At 37.6% G+C, this 16,471-nt stretch overlaps 3 protein-coding genes and 1 long non-coding RNA gene across 4 annotated transcripts in view; 1 reads left to right on the top strand and 3 right to left on the bottom strand.

Moving 5' to 3' along the window:
• Positions 1-152: 152 nt before the first annotated feature.
• Positions 153-3,242, bottom strand: LOC593088 (L-threonine ammonia-lyase). Its single transcript, XM_011674863.2, has 4 exons — positions 3,116-3,242; positions 2,465-2,613; positions 2,053-2,145; positions 153-719 (listed from the first exon to the last, which is right to left on the bottom strand). Exons 1-4 carry the CDS (start codon positions 3,166-3,168, stop codon positions 316-318), a joined length of 699 nt encoding a protein of 232 aa, XP_011673165.1. The 5' UTR covers positions 3,169-3,242; the 3' UTR covers positions 153-315.
• A 972-nt stretch (positions 3,243-4,214) lies between these two features.
• Positions 4,215-10,776, bottom strand: LOC105442600. The gene is made up of 6 exons (XM_030988845.1): positions 10,661-10,776; positions 9,642-9,811; positions 8,565-8,681; positions 7,578-7,724; positions 5,481-5,685; positions 4,215-4,459 (listed from the first exon to the last, which is right to left on the bottom strand). The coding sequence occupies exons 1-6, from the start codon at positions 10,707-10,709 to the stop codon at positions 4,215-4,217; spliced, it is 933 nt and encodes a 310-aa protein (XP_030844705.1). The 5' UTR covers positions 10,710-10,776.
• A 170-nt stretch (positions 10,777-10,946) lies between these two features.
• Positions 10,947-12,305, bottom strand: LOC115925490. Its single transcript, XR_004064750.1, has 2 exons — positions 12,207-12,305; positions 10,947-11,035 (listed from the first exon to the last, which is right to left on the bottom strand). It is a non-coding gene; the product is annotated as an uncharacterized LOC115925490 (long non-coding RNA).
• Positions 12,306-14,750: 2,445 nt separating this feature from the next.
• The window catches only part of LOC105439226 (UHRF1-binding protein 1-like), a 52,044-nt gene continuing 50,323 nt past the window's right edge, over positions 14,751-16,471 (top strand). The window contains exon 1 of the mRNA XM_030989449.1: positions 14,751-14,928. Coding sequence (XP_030845309.1) covers positions 14,885-14,928 — 44 coding nt within the window. The 5' untranslated portion in view covers positions 14,751-14,884. The remainder of the gene's footprint in view (positions 14,929-16,471) is intronic.

Raw genomic sequence — 16,471 nt, 5'->3', positions numbered from 1 at the left:
TAATATTTTTTCCTTAAATAATGAACTAAATCAAAAATGGTAAATGTTGAATTTCATTGGCACTGAGACATTCTGTCTTTGCTGGTCCAACCTGTTCCTTACAACCCTCGTCGTTGCACGGATCCTGTAAAGACGTAGTCTTCACAATGTTGTAGTTCATTGGTACTGAGACATTCTGTCTTTGCTGGTCCAAATTGTTTCTTCAAACCCCGTCAATGTATAGACACTGTAGCGACGTTGTCTTCACAATGTTGCAGTTCATTGGTACTCAGACATTCTGTCTTTGCTGGTCCAAATTGTTTCTTCAAACCCCCGTCATTGTATAGACACTGTAGCGACGTTGTCTTCACAATGTTGGACAGATCCTGTAACGACGTTCTCTTCATAATATTGCACTTCATTGTTAACTGAGACACTCTTCTGCTGGTCCAAATTGTTTCTTGCAACCTCGTCATCCGATGGATCCTGTAATGGCGTTGTCTGCACAATGTTGCAAAGTTCTTGAGGAGAGACGTTGCCCCCGGTGATCACCACAACCACCTTCTTGCCCTTGACGTCGGGCACTTTATCGAAGAGAAGCGCCCCAAAGGCTGCAGCCCCCGCTGGCTCCACCACCAGGCCAGCATGGTAAAGACGGGAGACAGAGGCTATGATCTCCGCCTCGCTTAATAACAGGATGTCATCTACATACTTGGCGACGTGTCGATAGGCATTGTTACCTGATGATTGTGAAAGAAAGAAGCATTTGATTTGAAGGTATTGTACATAGACATTTTCTCTTCATTCACCAAAAACATAATTGCAGTGAGGGGTAACTTTAAGATACTATATAATGACAAAGTAATAATTTACAATCTTATGTTGGTTTTATTTTACAGTAGGTTGCATATATGAATGTATAAGTACTATAACGTCATTTATTTAGGCATTCCATGTACGTCATTACCTATTTTGTATAGCATGAGTTATAATTTATTTAAAAATTGCTATGTTCTATATATCTAAATCTTCGGGTGTATTATGGTACATTATATTATTTACTTCATGCATTACATGTCATGTTATTACAAGCAGAAAAACAAGTGTTTCTGCTGTATATAATTTTTATTCAAATTTGCTATATACACTGCATTGTAAATTGATTTATATAATATATATGTTTACAAACATAATATTGATTTGTTACCTTGCATTATAAATTGATTCGTATGTTTATAAACAGAATACTGATGTACATCAATGAAGTTTAATAATTACAATACAATACAATACAATACATACATCTATAAACTTTTGCAACATGAAATTTGTTAGATTTGTACGAGACGCAAGACACAATATAAAAGACTATAATGTTATATTCAAAATAATCAAATTCCAGATGCTATTTGTTAAAATTCCCCGGCTTTTCTCTAACTGGAAAAATGGAATGATATCCAAAACAACTGGGCATCTTGATGTTAACAGAGAATTCTCCTATATAGTCTGTAAACGAATCAAATGAAGTCACACTGAATATTCAAAGACTAATAAAAAGGAATGACATTTGCCAAAAAATTTTGGAAGAAAATGTATGGTAGCTAAAAAAGGACACAGAAAAGAAAGGAAATTCAGGAAGTAATCCAGCCCATGTACATAACATGTGCTCTCATTCGTTGAGGTGTGCAGTGTGTTGTTCCCTAAATTTCATGTAGCAGCAAACTTCTGTTTTAAGTCTTTATACCAAACTGGTACAAAATACCTGTTTCCTACATGTACATGTGAATAACTCATGCGCATATTAAAACCAAGCAATACCCAGCTGCCAATACTACTACAGTTAACTCTGAAGAAGTCCAATTTGTTGCGACTGCAAAAAATTAGTTAGACTTACGCGAAATTCGACCTAGCAAGTGTAAATAGCACGTTTTGCATAGTTTGGTCAAAAAAACTGACTTGGGAAAAATTCAACTTGTGTGACTTCGAACTGTGCAGTTAACTGTCTTTTTTTTTACCCATGACCTTTGACCTTCAAATGCAAATCTAGAGGTTCAATCGAGGGGTCAAACTTACCTGCATAAGGAGGAGCTAATCCAGAGGCGATAGAATGAACTGAAGGATTTTGAACGACCTTGCCCAACTGCTTGCTCATATACATAAGACAGGCTGAAAAAAAAGGAAAAGAATCATTAAAATAATTAAGGTCAATGTCAATGTTATAGTTTAGGTAATTAAGCTTAAAAGACTTTTCTCCTAGTTAATTTGATTTCAGGGAAAGCTTTTGGACAGAATTACAAAACTATGTAAATTATACTATTAATCAAAAAGTAAATTCAATTTAATTTATTGAGGCTTAGCTTTTAATTTAAGGGTGAGAATTTGAAAATGTTTCATTTGATTTTATTTGATAAAATAACAAGATACTATCATCTGTTGCCAAAGCCTACGCACAACCTTAGAATTGTGCAAACTCAGACGGTCTTACCTTGCTCCGGTTCCACCCCGTAGATCCTTGTATGAGATTTGCCTGAGAGTTTCACAGCAGCGGATATTCCAGCCAGCAAACCTCCTCCCCCACAGCATACAAGGATGACATCGGGGTCAGGCACTTCTTCAAGAATCTCTAAACCTGTGCTGAAAGCAAGAATAAGGTATCAGGAAACGAAATGAACATGACTGCATTTCAAATATATAGTGAAACCTGTCTATAAAGAACACCCGACGGAGACAAGAAAAGTGGCCATTATAGGCAGGTGATCTTTAGGTACAGGTTCCTTTAGTAAATGTTTCAATGAAAAACTTTAATCAAGGGAAACAAAAAATGTGGTCTTTGTAGACATGTGGTCGTTAAAGCAGGTTTGACTGTACCTTCCTTCAGGTTACTTATAATATTTGTGTTTGTCTTGTTCATCGGGAGTGTATTTAAAAATACATTACTCTTACCTATTTCTAAAAGTACATTGAAGCTCATCATTTTTATATAATACAGCTACATTGACCCTATTGACCCTTACAAAACAAAACACAAAATACAGTGCTTGGTACACTTTAAAACTGCTCGATGGATAATATTTTTAAGATAAAATTAAAATAAATAATAATTCCCTTTAACAATATTTTAAGAATTAATAATTACCTTCCGTGACCGCATATCAAATGTATATCATCGAAGGGATGTAGATAGTGCATGCCCTCTTCAGATACATAGCGGTCAACAGTGGGCTGCAGCTCAACGCTGGGTAGCCTTTCGACTTCAGCTCCATAACTCTGGAGAAGAAGGAAGAATAACTGCAAAATAAGCTCTTTACAAAACTTTTGCATATTGTGCACAAATGCAGAGATGTCAACCTTCATCAACAACAAGTATTCTTAGAAGGAAAAAAAAACAGTATTTTTTGACAAAACATCTCTCACCTTTACATATCGCTATGTGTTTATGCTCTGATTGTTGAATAATCAGTCTTTTTGAACAATTTTCCAAGATCCTGACAACTTGTAGCACTTGAAGCCAAGCTGTCATGCTTTTTCTGTTGCAAGTGTGCTTGCATATCGTTCGCACCTCCACGTAAAACGTTGAATTCAGAATTACACAGCTTGCATTGTGCAGTAAAAACATCTCCTTTTGAACGTACAATGCATGGCCATTTGGTGTGCAAACAGTACAGGGCTAGGCCTGGGCACGTATGTGATACATAGTGCAGGGCAAATTAGTAAAACGTTTGAAAAAAAAACGAAACAAATACAGCAAAAAAGGAACAGTTGGCATCTCTACAAATGCCAGCAAGAAACTTTCATGCAATTTACAAAAATTCAGTGTCGAATTGCTCACAATGTATTTCTATTTTGTGGGCTTTAAAGGGCATTGCACGGATCTGCATGGTGAAAATCTCAAACTTGCACAAATTCAATGTTGCATCGCTTAAACATTGCCCTAATAAAATCCCTGTCCTGAAATGGTTAATAGTCCAGGGGGTGTTTCACAAAGATCCTAAGTCGAACTTAACTCTAAGTTGGACTTATGGAAAGCCATTAGCGTCTTTGAAAATACTTTGTAAAAGTTATTTGAAAAGGCATAAAATGTTGATTCAAATCATTCATATTTTCTATTATCAAGGAGATTCATGTTCTTGATGTGGAACTTATAAAAAGTCTAAAATACTTGAATTTTTGCTTTTGAATATATTTCATTTTAAGGCTACAAATGGTTCTCCATAATGTTCAAGTCCAACTAAGAGTTAAATTTGACTTAGGATCTTTGTAAATCTGTTACTCCATGCACCTACCTTCATAGTATCCTCCCTGTTCTGCGGGGCTGTATCAGGCATGAGCACCCTTGCTTTATAACCAAGCTCCTGAAGGGCAAACGAGAACGCCTTCCCATAATTCCCTGCTGACATGGTTACTAGTTCCAGTTGTCTTTTGGCCATGTACTGAGGAATGTGAGCCAGCTGATTGGCTAGTCCTCTCACCTTGAATGAACCTGGTAATAAACATTCAATAATCAATAGATTTACTTTTTTTAGTGCTGAAACTCACAATACAGTGTACATCAGGATGATAATGTTCAATGTGTCTCTTTCATTTACATTTTCATTTTACTTCATTTCCAGGAACATAAAGGAGTATAACAATAACAAAGAATACAAGAAACAAAGTACATTAATAAATACAATGACAGAAAAAAGCCATCAACTAATGCATGGGGATTACCAAAAGAAACTGAGTTTCTGTAGAAGGCTCCTTATTAGTTGATGGTATAAAACATATAACTATACACATATATACATTTCAAAATCATACATATATATGACATTTATCCACATCAACTGCATCCATAATTCTCTTGATATGACCATGACTATTAAAATGGTAGTGATACCTGGGCCCCCGTTTCATAAAACCTATTATCAATGTCAAATGTCACATTTCTATAACAATTTTGCTCTCAGCCAATGAAATGCAATGATTTCGGTAGCTTATAACAGTTATTGCAACTTGTTATTGATAAAAAGTTGTATGAATTGAAACAGGGCTCAGGAGGTACCCTTCTTCATGGTAACATCAAGAGATTCTTCATTTTTAGATGAAATACGTGGGGTAAGGACATTGTGTTGCATGGGTCTACAAGATACGTTGTACAGAATCATCCACTAACACTTTCAGGGAGTAAAATTGATCCTCTAATTTTATTGGAATGAAATAATGCTCTATCAAGTTGAGTGTAAGATTTCAGTTCAAACTGATGCCGCTTTAAATTTGATAGATAATTCTTCAAAAAATTGCTTGAAATTGCTTTCCAAATCAACCTTTCGGTTCATAATTATTCTGCTCCAAAGAAAAATCAGCCCATTTGCTCTACAGTTCAAAACCCTGTTTCTCTCAGTTACATCTAGGATCTACATGTAGGAGAATCATTGTACAAAACAAATGATGCATGTTTTCATTCGTTCATTACAGTCGTTCATTACAGCATGTGTCACATATTAGGGACAGCAACCCACCTGTTTTCTGCATGTTCTCAAGCTTGAGACTCAGATCGCACCCGACGTCCAGCCCCAGACAGTCTTGAGCGTGATGCATCATGGGAGTTCGGACGCAGAGCTTGCTCTCCTGAACAACCTTGTAAGCCTTTTCAATGTCCTCCAGAGTGGCCTTGGGGCAGTTCTGGTTGTACCTGAACATCTTCTTCCGTTTCTTCTTCGGTTCCTAGCCAGATTGAAATCAAATCGAACATCACACTTTTTTTATTTATTTATTTATTTTGTTTTTATTTCAACAGGTAGCCCCACCAGTGGTTAAGATACTTGGGGGGCCTGCATAACATAAAATTACATATAAAGACATACATATACATGAAAACATCATTACATGGTGAATAGTAAACATGATATACCAGAAAGAATACAGATTAAATTTCAAATGTAAATGTAAACTCAGCAAGTCCAAAAAAAATCAAGAAAATCATACTTCACAACACCTTGTAATACCCCATTCACAGTGGTTTTGAAATTTGTAGCGGCGTTGTAGCGGAGCGGCAACACCGCCATAACACCGCTACAAATGCATTCACAGTAGAAAAGTTATCCCGCTGCAGCAGCGGGATAAATATCATGTACCCATTCACGCTGCAGCGGGTGATTTTTATTACCTCCGTAACAAACACGTGTATGCATGGCTCATGACCCGCGAGTGACCCCGATATGACCGGAAATACTTCAGCGCGGGGTTTTCGATTGCTTGAAATTGCGCGCGCTAGCTGTACTTTACACACTCTTCCTCATGTAGCTAGCTTTTTGTATCCTCGATCATATTACTTTTTAAAAAACTAGCATTTTTATTGCTTCCAGTCAGAATATTTTAATTTTTTGAAGTGTGAAATATTTTTATTTGGATAATTATAATATCTACATAATAATAAAATCAATTTGAATCCACTGGTTACTTTATTTCTATTTCACTTTATGTTCCCCATTGCTGGAGAAAAGAGGTCAGTGATAGGTAAGTAAACAAATCACACGTGTTTGTCGCGGTGTTATAGCGGAGAGCCTTCACACTGAGTAAACACCGCGACAGCAGCGGGACTGTCCCGCTGCTGTAGCTAGGCGAACCTAGCGATAGTTTGTCGCGGCGTTATCGCGAGGCGGTGTTATCCCGCGATAGTTTATAACGGGTCCGAGCCTTCACACTGAAGACAACACCGCGACAGCAGCGGGACAGTCCCGCTGCTGTCGCGGTGTTTGAGGCCATTGTGAATGGGGTATAAGAAATACAAGTGCAATTCTTGCGACGATGGGGTTGAATCTTTTGAAGGCATCATTTAATGATGTTTCCAGTTTTACAAATCCAAGATGCATGGCCCTACGTGTTATCAGTGTCTGTGATGTGGTGTAATATTGAAGCCCTAACAAAATTGTGCTTCAAAATGATCATGTAATTCCTCAAAAAAGTAAAAGTCTTTGAGTGACCAGTTTTACCACACTCATTTTACCCAATAGACTATAGTGTTAAAAAAATTGTTGGGAAAACAGTTTTTAAAATTTCGATTGTCCAATCATAAATATCTTGATAATCAGACAGGCGATCGGCTTGTAAAAGTCGTGGGATTCCTGAATGACCTAAAGGTTCATAATTATGATTGCAGCTTGAGCTAAATCCAGGATTTTGTTTAGAATCTGAGGCAAAGATACCCAATCCCTTTACAGAACTTAAATTTTGATCCTCCGGCTCACTCACTTACATCCCTTGTCTTTTCATAAAATTAGTTTTTGTTAATATTCTCATATTTGACATGTGCTATTATCATATTAAATTTTCTACTTTGTGCACTGTTTGTAAATTGATGAGAGAAATACATAATTCTGGAAAACATTTGGTAAGTGGGAAACTATTTCTCAACAAAGTTTAGAACATATCATGTGCAATCCTTTACATATGTCATTTGTAATTGACGTTCTTCCACAAAGGAAACACAAAAAGAAGAAATCCTTCATCAAATCTTCAATTTTCTTCAATTGTACTCCCAGACAAACTAAAATAATATGTTTCAAGACAACAACATTCTGGTTGCGACATGACATAATCTACATGAAGATACTAACCTCGACTAGCTCATGCTTTGCATGTTCGTCATCCTTTGGAAGCTTGATATAAACACGGATCTCTTTCCTCACGTCCTCCCCCTCTAGCAGCTTGGTTCTGACAAGCTCCCTGACTTCTCGGCACTTTTTCGGTGTGAGTGCATCCGCCTAGACCAGATGAATAAAAGTAAAGGGTGTCAAAAAGATGATATCAAGAACTACCATTGCTTTACAACAGAAAATCATTTCTTGATATCAAGAAATAGGAATAAATGTTAAAACTGCTTGCCATAAATACGCAGCAATACGCAAGCCAAATACTCAAAGGTGTGACTGAGGCATTAGGGTCACCGCTAGAGCTAATGGATTAGGATTAGAGTTACACCATACAGTGTTACTTGTTGGATAGAGTTCTTGATTAGGATTAGTGTTAGTTGTGTTGGGGGGGGGGGGGGTATTCTGTAATTTTCCCCACATGTGACCATAATTCGTTTACATATTTCTTGTAAATGATCAAGGATAATTTGTGGATGATCTTTCATTTCATGAGGATACCAATTAATTTGTAATCAACCACTTTATATGCTTGTGTATTTATCTATTTTGTTTTTGCTGCTGTTATTTGTTTTATTCTTACCAAACAGGGCCTCATGGAAGACCACCAAGTTGGTGATATGTGCCACCCTGCATACATATCAGAGATAAATAAATCAGAGAATAGCGTTGAAAAGAGACATACTAAAGATTTTAGTGATTATCCCGGTATGGCAGACTGGCATTAAGCCTAATTTACCGTTACCTTAGACAGCAAATCAGCGCTCGTTACATTCCTGCCTTGTTCCTTTTAGTTTCCGTTTAAATTGATCGATTTGGGCTTTCTGTTCATTCTTGCGTTTTACTCTGATGAGTGCAAGTCGAAAAGCTTTAGTATGGCTCTTTTCAACGCTATTCTCCGATTTTGTAGCACCAATCATCTTTTCAAATAAATAAATGAATAAATGTTCTTACCTTGAAGTCCGGGAGGCGCACAACTTTCTTCATTGCGAGCATGGCAGGGCAGCAAACCTTTCTCGTACCAACTCTGTTCCTCCTCTTCGGCAGTGGGGTTCCTTCCTCTAGAAACCTCTACAAAAACAAGACAAAGAATACAAATCAAGCCAAGTCCTAAATTACTTATTTGGCTTTGGACAACATTTCACTAAGAATATATATCTTGGCTCAAAAATTTGGCTGACTTGGTAATTAAAATAAGCTACGTACAACGCAAGTTTAATTCATGGTCCTTCTAGAGTTCACAGAAATCTTTTGAGACAAAATAAGGAATACTTTGTATTTTGTATGTCTTTACAAAGAAAATTTTAGAAGAGAGGAATATAAGCTTTGCAGTATAACAAAACAACATTAAAGTGATTTTTTGGACAGACATCTGATTGTCTGATAGAATTTTGTAGTAATTTGCATTTCTTTATGACCTTGACCTAAAGGTCTCTTTTTGATCTTGGCTAATGGTCTCTTTTACAGTAAGCTGTTTGAGTTAAAAGCTTTGGATATGTTATTAGAATGTCATCAACGAGACCCCCAAGGATCTCCCAAGACTTGAAGCCAGGAGGTGGAAAAAAGAAAACATGGACATCCATTAACATCATGGAAGGGGAAGGTTCTGAAGAATCTAGGTGCAGTGGACCTGAGCCGGGAAGATGCTAAATCCTTGGCAGCAGACCGCAGAGGATGGAAAACTTTTGTCACTGCCAAATGTTCCAAAAGGAATAGGAGGAACTAAGTCTAAGTAAGTGAAAAGCCTGGACAAGTGGACACATAAACATTTGTGTTAGTAATTGCCTATGCCCTCACAGTGACCATATGGTAGGAATATTCCCCAGGGAGTGGAGATGGTGCACATTGTGCGTGAATGAATCCGATGACTGGGGTAATTGTTCAGAGACAGAATCATGAACAGACATTTTTGGTAGTTTTTCAGTCTCATCAGCGCCTTTGATTAGGCAACTAGATATTGGCGCTTTATAAATACCTGGATAAATCCAGATTATTATTATTATTATTATTCAAAAAAAAAAAATTCTTTACCTTTTGCTCTCTCATCACTCTTCGATTCCTTTGCTTCTCTCTGGAATGTCTATCCTTGCCGTAGACGCACGAACACATGAACCTGGACACGCTGAAGAATGGCACTCCATCGTTAGGGATCATCGCGTCTTTCCATATCGTATCGGAGAAACGCACCCTGTATGGCACCACTGGGGGAGAATCACAATATTTTCACATCATTAAACTGCATACACAATGTTTTTATTTTTTTCTTGATAGATTGCATCTATTTCCTTTTATTTTTAAGTCCTGTTTTTGCTTTAAAATTATTGTTTTTTGATTACCAATGTGTTTCATGCAATCACAGAAAGACAACATCCCTTCATCACCTGTAATTCTCCAGATTCTGCCCGAAGTAGAAAAAAAGCATGGAACGAGAATAGTTACGCACTAGTCCTCACCTGCACGGCCACTGTAACCCTTAACCTAATCCTAATTCTTGGCGCTTTTCTTCTTTTGCTTTTGATTTAGAACCTTTAGACCTTTTTTTTAACAATGACAAGGTCAGCATCATCCTTACCTAATACTTGACCTGTATCTGCTGTTTGACCTTCCATGTGATTTTCTGTTTGGTTTTCATCGCTCTCTTCTTCTTTTGCTAGGTCCTCCTCTTTTGCTTTTGATTTAAAACCTTTAGACCTTTTTTTTACGATGACAAGGTCAATATCATCCTTACCTAAGACTTGACCTGGATATGCTGTTTCACCTTCTGTTTGACCTTCCATATGATTTTCTGTTTGGTCATCTCTGCTCTCTTGTTCTTTTGCTTTTGATTTAGAATCTTTTGACTTTTTTTTTTAACGGTGATAAGGTCCGTATCATCCTTACATAACACTTGAGCTGGATATGCTGTTTGACCTTCTGTTTGACCTTCCAAATGATTTTTTTTTCTTTCTTTTTTCAGCTCTCTTCTTCTTTCGCTTGGTCCTCCTCTTTTGCTTTTGATTTAGAACCATTAGACTTTTTTTTTTAAATGACAAGGTCAGTATCATCCTTACCTAATACTTGATCCGGATTTGCTGTTTCACCTTCTGTTTGACCTTCCATATGATTTTCTGTTTGGTCGTCTCCGCTCTCTTCTACTTTTGCTTTTGATTTAGAACCTTTAGACTTCTTTTTACGGCGACAAGGTCAGTGTCGTCATTGCCGTCTGTGCTTCTCCACGGTCCTGTTTTCCACTCCGTGACGTATTTCATCCCGGTCTCGAATTCATACGATTCCCGTATGCTTTCCGCGGCTTCGGTCGAGGGCACCCATCCCACCAGACCATCTTCGCTGAGCGAGGTCCAGGTTTCTAGCCGTCGAGTTTCCCTAATGATTCCTGTCATGGCTGGTGGAATCACAGGAATGCTAGGGGCAGCACAGGAAGGTAACTGTATCAGAAAAAAACCAGTAAAAGAAAATCTGATGTCAATGCTTTAATAACAATAATAATAGTGTAAACTTATAGAGGACACACACCGTCCAGGGATGCTCCTGGCGCTAGCTCAACAACAGTTCTCTTTTACATGTACAAGTAAAGTAATAATCCTTTAATGAGTTTAATCACTAGTTTAGTAAGTAGCTTACTAAGGCTGGATCCAAGTCACTTCTTCACCTTATCACTCAATACTCGCACCCGAGGACACTCTCTAAAGATTTTCAAGGAAAGGTCTCGTCTAAACATAAGGAAATGCTTTTCAGCAACAGAGTGGTGTCTGACTGGAATAGTCTCCCTCAAGAAATAATTGACTCAAACTCCATTGATATCTCTGCAGAGGTGAACGTTTTTGTCCTGGAAATCGCATGTCAACTCATTATCATTAGATGAATAGGAACATGTGCAAGATACGCAAAATCATTAACACTTCAATAGCAAATTTCCTTCATAAATTCCTGCGTCTCATGACTTGGAGTCTACTTCATTAGTACTTGGTTCCTCCAAAAGATTCCTAGTGGAATTTAAACTGGAGGTCGTGGTGACTTGAGTAGAAAGATCAAACTTAAACTTAACTTAAACTTAAAGAAGACTCATCAAGCAAACACCAAAAGTTACTCAGTTAGTTTGCAAGGTTTGTTGTACGTGAATTGCGTGAGAGAATTGGAGAATGTAAAATGTGATTTAAAAAATGAAGTTGGCATAGATCTAGACCTATGCCATATCGCCGTCTGTATGTACTGGCCTATTTTTTCACTATTTAAACAACAACAACCAACCTAAAAGATAAATATCAATTTTCATTGCAGAAGTTTCGCATGTCGCCAGGGTCACTACCAAGGCCAGGTAGGTCTACGTTGGGGAGAGCACATACTTGCCTACACGCGCGCTGATCAAACACCCAACGCCACAGCTAGCGCTACCGGCTTGAGCCCAGCCAGCGGACCCCGAGCATGAGCTCCCCGGATCCGCATGAGCCTAGCTTCTGGAGCTCGAGCTCGGCGTGTGTAACGTGCAACTCATTATTAGGTATATTTCCTACATGCTTACAAAGTATGACATCATTAATCAAATCTTTGCTATATCAAGACCTAACAAGTTATCACCAATCTGTAAGATCTACTTACATTTTATTTTAAGAAAGACCTTTGCAAAAATAGTCAGTCGACTAGCTATGTAGCCTCCATGTACCATTCATGTATCAACAAATAGAGCGCTAGCGCACGACTACGCGCGCACGTACTCTTCAAGCGCGAATATATGCATGCTCTGTCGCGTCGCGTTGCGCCCCGCCCTCGAAATGTTTTTTTTTGTATGTTCCCTCACGACTTTCACGAGCAGGCACGTAGCTAGAGTTTGATGTTTGAGGGGGGGGGGGGGGGGGGGGGGGGGCACATACATGTATTCGATCGGCGTCAAAAAAGGGATCTAAAAAAGTTCAACCGATCTTGGAAATTTGGGGGGGGGGGGGGAGTGTCCCCCCCCCCCGTGGCTACGTTGTTTACGAGGGCTGTCAGAGAGACAGATGACCCCCCCCCCCCGCCCCCTAAAAAGAATAAACAAGAACACATAATTCAAAATTTAAATTGGCTAATTATTCCACTTCATCGGAATCTCTATACAGTGATAATTAATAGCTATTATGATCGTACGTGGGCCTATCGAGGGCACCCGCCCCTGGAATTCTATCTACCCATTGGCATTATACTATGTAGGCCTACGTGAAAAGATGACACACTCCCCATTCGAAAAAAAACTAAGACGTTAAAAAAATGAACAAATTAAAATCCATATAAGAATATGCTGTGATTTCGACAAGTCTCCGTGATCCATGATTTCAATTGTTTCCAACTTGTTTCAAGTTTTGACTATAGATAATGAGGAGGAGGAGAAGAAGACGGAAGAAGAATGAAGGAGGAAGAGGAGAAGAAGAAAAAGAAGAAGAAGAAGAACGAAGAAGAACGAAGAAGACGAAGAAGAAGAAGAAGAAGGAGGAGGAGGAGGAGGAGGAGGAGGAGGAGAAGAATTAGAAGAAGGAGAAAGTTAAGAAGAAATAGATTGAGAAGAAGGATCGAGGAGGAGGAGAAGGAGAAGAAGAAGAGAAGAAGAAGAAGGAGAGACCCGTAAGTAATTGAGGTATTTTTTTTAATGAATTATGTGTTTTTTCGTTGTTAAAGCGCATCGTATATATACCTCTATTTAAAAAAAAGGGAACAAATTTATTTAAAAAGTAATCTACAATGTATAAATAGAAAGTAATTACAGAGCCTAAACGTCAACACCCGACCTCTCAGAAATTTTAGTTCAATGTAACCCTATAGCTATCATTCAATTTCACATTAAAGTAATAATTCACAATTCAATTAGTATACTACGTAGAGCAGTCAATGACTAGCCTATATCAATTGCCGATATAGCAAGATTTGGTAGAAAATGGAAAGTGTTAGGCCTATTTGTACTTGGAACATATAATGAGGAGTAGTATAATGTTCAAATTATGTGGCTTATATAGTTGGGGGATGAGGTATAGGTATTTTTTTCCTGGAGGGGGTTGCTGTCACTGCCCATGATGTCAACTATAGTTCTTGCACGGTGTTTGCCTTCTTCAATAGTAAGCGTTTTTGGGGCTGTAAGTTCTCTTATGATTGACATTAATCAATAATTATGGCTACATAGCTTCAATGTTGGGTTTCTAATATAATAATAAGTTGAAAAAGAGTATCCAGAAACAGCTTTGCCTGAAATTAAAGGTAATACAAAGTTTTGGTATGGGGTCATGAATTTGGTTCAAATTAACATATTGGAAGCATATGCGATCCTACAATATTCAGTGATCGTTGCAGTGTCACGGTTGAAATCGAGTCTAAATTTATAGCTCCCTCTTAAGATCAAGATGTTAATTAAGCTATAACACAATGTTTCTTGACTAGAATAGACCGATTGGCTATATTCCCTTCTGAAAATTATGTATCACAACTATATATTCTGAAATTTTTATGGTCGCAGCTACCATTGTATGGCCTTAAGTCGCTATTTGAAATTTATCAAAATTTACCGGGATCACCGGTAAATTTTATATATTCCATTTTTCTCGAAAGCAGAAGTGATTTAGGGGCTAATTTTTATAGTGCTTATAATACATCCACAGGGGCATCCAAATATATAAAAATTGTGAAGAATCACTATCCAGCCAATTTTCAATATTTCCCAAAACACCCGGGGCCCTGTCTCGTGTGCCTTTACGATGGCCATTAGTGGATGGGGAGGGGGGGGGGGGGGGGGGGGGGGGGGGTTGAAGCGGAACTGTTATAGGTCGGCAAACTTTTTATCCATTAACCAATTTTGACATTTGCAAAGAGATTCGATCATACACATTTGCTGAGTAAGCGCCATCTATTTTCGGATTCATGCCAACTTTTTTCTCATAGTGGTCTTTCTTTCTGTGATAAATCGTAATAATTATTATATAAAACACATATTCTTAAGTTTTTAAATAAATTCGCATTATAAAATTATATTCTTATTGCATAATTTATTATCAAAAATATTCTTATTTATCGTCAGATAAACTTTGTGATAAAAACCATAAGATGTTTTTGATAAGTACCTGGTAAAACGTCTATCCTCCAATATTGAATCCGTTATATCGATCATTAACGATAACAAGTAGACAAGTAAGTACAAGTAGAAGTTGTCATAATTCGTGGACCGAAAATGGAGAGAATGTCATTGGAAACTGGGCCATCATAGCAAGAAGCCTTGTAGTTTTTCATTTCTTTTTTAGTTGTAGAGTATACAGAGAACCATGACGTCGATTATCAAGAATCAAATCATCAAGCACTTGTCGAAGTAAGTGAATAAAATAATAAATATTCGGTAGAGTGACACGAAGACTGAGCTGAGTGAGTGTGAGTGAGTGACTGCGGTGTATGTGTGGACATTGGCATTGTAAGTTGACAGCTGAACTGAGCTGATGTAGACTAGTGATGATTTGGCGAGTCTGACTCTGTGTCTGTCAAGATGGATGCATGAAGATGCATGCAGGGGAGAAATCGGCGGATCTTATCCATACTTTGACCCATATAGACCGTGGGCCGAGCGCGATTTTAGGGCTTAGTTTTCTTTTTTTGGACTGACTTTGTGGTACATAGTTTTTGGTCCCAAATCAGCTTATTCCTGCGAATGAATCCTTGTCGTTCGTATAAAACATAAGTTTCATGACAATGTTTATTCAAAATTACGCTGCATTCACTGGCTTAAAAATTGATAACAAATAGATCTACATGCTGAGGTATTATATGTGAAGTGTACAGAATGATGATGTATAATTTTATAAAAAGACATAGACTATATCTGTTTTTTATAATTACAATGAATATTTAGGAACTCTAATTCTGTAGGCCTATTTTTAAACTACCATTGCATCGCTAATACAAGAAATTTTTTCATCAAAAGTTTTAATTACACAAAACTTACTCGAGTCTTGTCAGTATGGAGCCACTGATCTCTACACAGATCAGTGTACATTCAAGAGAATTGCATACGATCCTTACAATAATATCAAATTGGCAACGCGCTATTTCTCGTCTGTTTCATGGTAGCTATGACCCCTCATTTTCGAAATATTTTCACCCTGACGAGGTTTTCATTAGTTTTCGCAGTTAATATTTGCAAAATCATATTATTTACATTCTGTAAGCAAATGTGATTGGCTTTGTGAAATATTCGAATGGATTACATAATTTCTTCGTACGACGGAGACTGAGAATGTGCTGTTTCACTCTCGTCGCACGGTGAGTTAATACACGTGTACGAACGGAGAGTTGGCGGTCTCGTTCATGCACATTTCTCTTAAATAACTTGTCAATGAAACTTATGTTTTATACGAACGACAAGGACTCATTCGCAGGAATAAGCTGATTTGGGATTTTGTGTATTTTTATCTTTTTATTAACATTATCTAAATCTTGTACCGGAATCTATGCAACGAACTGGAAGGAAAATCGCGCTCGGCCCACGGTCTAATAACTCTGGCGTCGAGATACCTTTCTAAAACTTACCATAATTGACTGAATCTTCATCCATTGTTCAAATGATCACGATGACATGATTTAAAGTTATAATGTTTCTTACCTGTTTCTTGTCAATTTTCCTATCGTTTTTTTTGAGTATTTTTCCTAAAAACATGAAATGTTTCATGCAAAAAGTGTGGTGTACATTCGATTTCATCATCTCCTTTTTTCTGAGATTAAAAAGCATTTGAAGAGAAGCTCCTTCTGATTTGTAATGTGTACAGTGTAGACTATTTTATTGGTAAAATCTATCAAATAACTCTAGATCTAGACTAGAAAGCTAATGCTACAGTCACAAAGGTTCGTACGGACGATAACGT

This window comes from Strongylocentrotus purpuratus, unplaced genomic scaffold (genome assembly GCF_000002235.5).
Source record: "Strongylocentrotus purpuratus isolate Spur 01 unplaced genomic scaffold, Spur_5.0 spur5_scaffold_18, whole genome shotgun sequence".
NCBI classification, from domain to species: Eukaryota; Metazoa; Echinodermata; class Echinoidea; order Camarodonta; family Strongylocentrotidae; genus Strongylocentrotus; species Strongylocentrotus purpuratus.
Note: the sequence above shows the minus strand (reverse complement) of the source record. Positions and strands in the feature narration are given on the sequence as shown.